We start from the raw sequence: 2456 nt of genomic DNA on the forward strand, positions 1-2456 counted from the left end.
AAAGATTCTACTCAGTTGAATTAGCGAATTGGATACGAGAATTAGGCAAGCAGATAAATTCTTCTAATTGGAGCTGACAATCAAAAAACATTAAATCATGAATGGTAACCAAATTAATACTTCGTAGTAACACAAATTGGAACCAAATATGCACTGACCGCTCAGAAGGCGGGCGACGCTTGATTAGCTTAGAAGGGCATCTCTAGCTAAATTCACCCTTTCACGCTATGTCACCTAAGCCTCGATTTCATCGGGTGTGTAAAGTTTGACGTCGTTAGCGAGTTCGTTGAAACTGACTATTTTTACTTTTTTATCTTTCGTGGTCGTAGTTGTGCTTTTCAGTGCCGATCTTAATGGAGCGGCGATTGGATTGTCAGGTCCAACATCAGGTTCAACTTCAGATACTAATTTAGGTCCAGCTTCAGGTCCGACGGGAGGCTCAACTTCAGATCCTAATTTAGGTCCAACGAACGCACCGATCGATGGCACAATGTGACTACCGACACAATTTAAAGGCATAACGCCGGCTCGTACTTTCGTGGCCACCACATAAACGTTACAGTCAAGCACAAGGTAGGATCTGCACACATTAGCTTGATATTTGTCGCAGCAAACGACACCAGATTCTAAAAATGTGATAGACCACGTGTAGCCTTCATCTACCGCTTGTGTTGTTCGCTTGACATCGACTCCGGTTGCCCGCTAATAAGCTCCTTGGACGGACGTCTGCGTAGGAAGATAGTAGCGTTTGTCGCAGCGTCATCCAGTGATTCGCACAAAAGCATCAGAAGGATGCAGCTTTGGTACCTTTGCGTACATATATAATCACATAAATTTCACCATGCGTCACGTCAACTTAAGGGTTGATACGATAATTCGCGCGTAACACCAACATCTCGAGAACTTCCAAAGCAAAACGAGCTTGATCTGCGCTAGACTCAGCTATTAGATATCGAGTGGAACAACCTTGATAGCCGATTTGAAAGGTCCCACTCATGCTGAGGGTGTAGACATCGTATACTTGAGGCATCCGTATCTACCACGACCACAGCATCAGCTCCAATGTCAATTCCTCTAGTTATGGACAGAGTAGCATCTGTGTAGACCTCATCAAAAATAATCTTGAGATCACTCGGTGTTGCAGACTTACATACCAGCGTCTGCGTTCAACTTGACACCCTAAAATTTTCAGCTTTAACATCAATAGGGATAACAAATTTGTCTCGACATCACCCATTGCCGAAATAAATCCAACATCTGCATGCTTTGCGTTAAAGGTGAAGCGTACTGTTCCAACACTCGCAGTACAGAAAAAAATGATCACTTCTGTAAAAAAATTAGTAATGCCAGTCTGAGTTTCTACCACTGATGCTACGGTTTGTGGAGTCGACTTTACGGAAGATCTTCAGATTGCGCTGTGAAAGTGATGAATACTTCAGCCCTCCTTCCAAAATGTTCTGACAGAAGACACGACAAAGTCCCAATACTATCAAGAGATTCCAGTGTCGTCTTAAACATCGTACCAGTAGTGGCTCCACCAGCGCCGGCCGCGATAGTCCCGCGAAATGACAGCGTAAATGTACCCATTGAAAGAATCGTCACCTTTTGCACCTCATGAACTTTACTTTGGATCCTATTGTTAGACCATGCAAAGCTGGGAACGCTCACTGTGATGCGCTGTGAGCGATATATCGTCTCAAGGTCTAAATAACGATTTCTGTAGGGTCTGTAAGGAACTGGTCGGATGTATTCCACCGCAATTGATACTTAGTAATGGCACTACCATTATCAGTAAAGAGGTGGATCAAACGTAAGCCACAACTGCTTCCCCACAGCTTTCGAACCTTTTGTGACCTCACGAGTAAAAACTAAAAGCATTTCCGCCTGTCAATGCACTGCAAAAGCGGTAAATCGCCAGAATCCAAAACGCCATCGAGAACCACGTGTACCCAACTTCCGAGGTGGGTCGAGAGCGCTCCACATCGATCTGGAGCTTTCCTGCACCAAAAACCGTCCGGCATAATTGCAGCCATTGCGAGGGCACCATTTTTAATCGCAGTCGTCACTTGTTTTTGGTACGAGAGAGAAATAGTGCCACCTATGATGTTTCCATTGAGTATTTCTTGAAATATAATGTGGTTACTAGCACCTGACAATAAATTGGTGACAAGTAGAAGAGGTGCATCACCATGGTAGTCGACAAATGTGATGGTCCAAGTGAACCCCCGCTGTGGAGATGTTGGTGATTGCCTCACTTGCACTGTACCAATCGAAGCTACAGCCTCCAGCCCATTTTGTACTCGTCATCAAATGAAATTGGTGGAATTCCTTCGATTGAAAAAATCCCGCTTATAACGTTACCGTCGATCAACGTGTCTGTCTCGCAAACTGCACCAGACACCGTCCTAAATGTCGTATCCACAGCGCAGATAAACTGTGGCAAATCTCCATCGGCG

General features: G+C 44.6%; 1 protein-coding gene across 1 annotated transcript; it reads right to left on the reverse strand.

Annotated features, from left to right (window-relative positions):
- Nucleotides 1–234: 234 nt before the first annotated feature.
- PHALS_10104 (uncharacterized protein) lies at nucleotides 235–2047 on the reverse strand (the record flags this gene model as incomplete). Its single annotated transcript, XM_024725471.1, has 6 exons — nucleotides 235–580; nucleotides 664–807; nucleotides 894–1036; nucleotides 1151–1390; nucleotides 1435–1633; nucleotides 1860–2047. The coding sequence occupies 6 exons, from the start codon at nucleotides 2045–2047 to the stop codon at nucleotides 235–237; spliced, it is 1260 nt and encodes a 419-aa protein (XP_024576244.1).
- Nucleotides 2048–2456: the final 409 nt, after the last annotated feature.

Source organism: Plasmopara halstedii (assembly GCF_900000015.1).
Source record: "Plasmopara halstedii genome assembly, contig: Scaffold_444, whole genome shotgun sequence".
NCBI lineage: Eukaryota > Oomycota > Peronosporomycetes > Peronosporales > Peronosporaceae > Plasmopara > Plasmopara halstedii.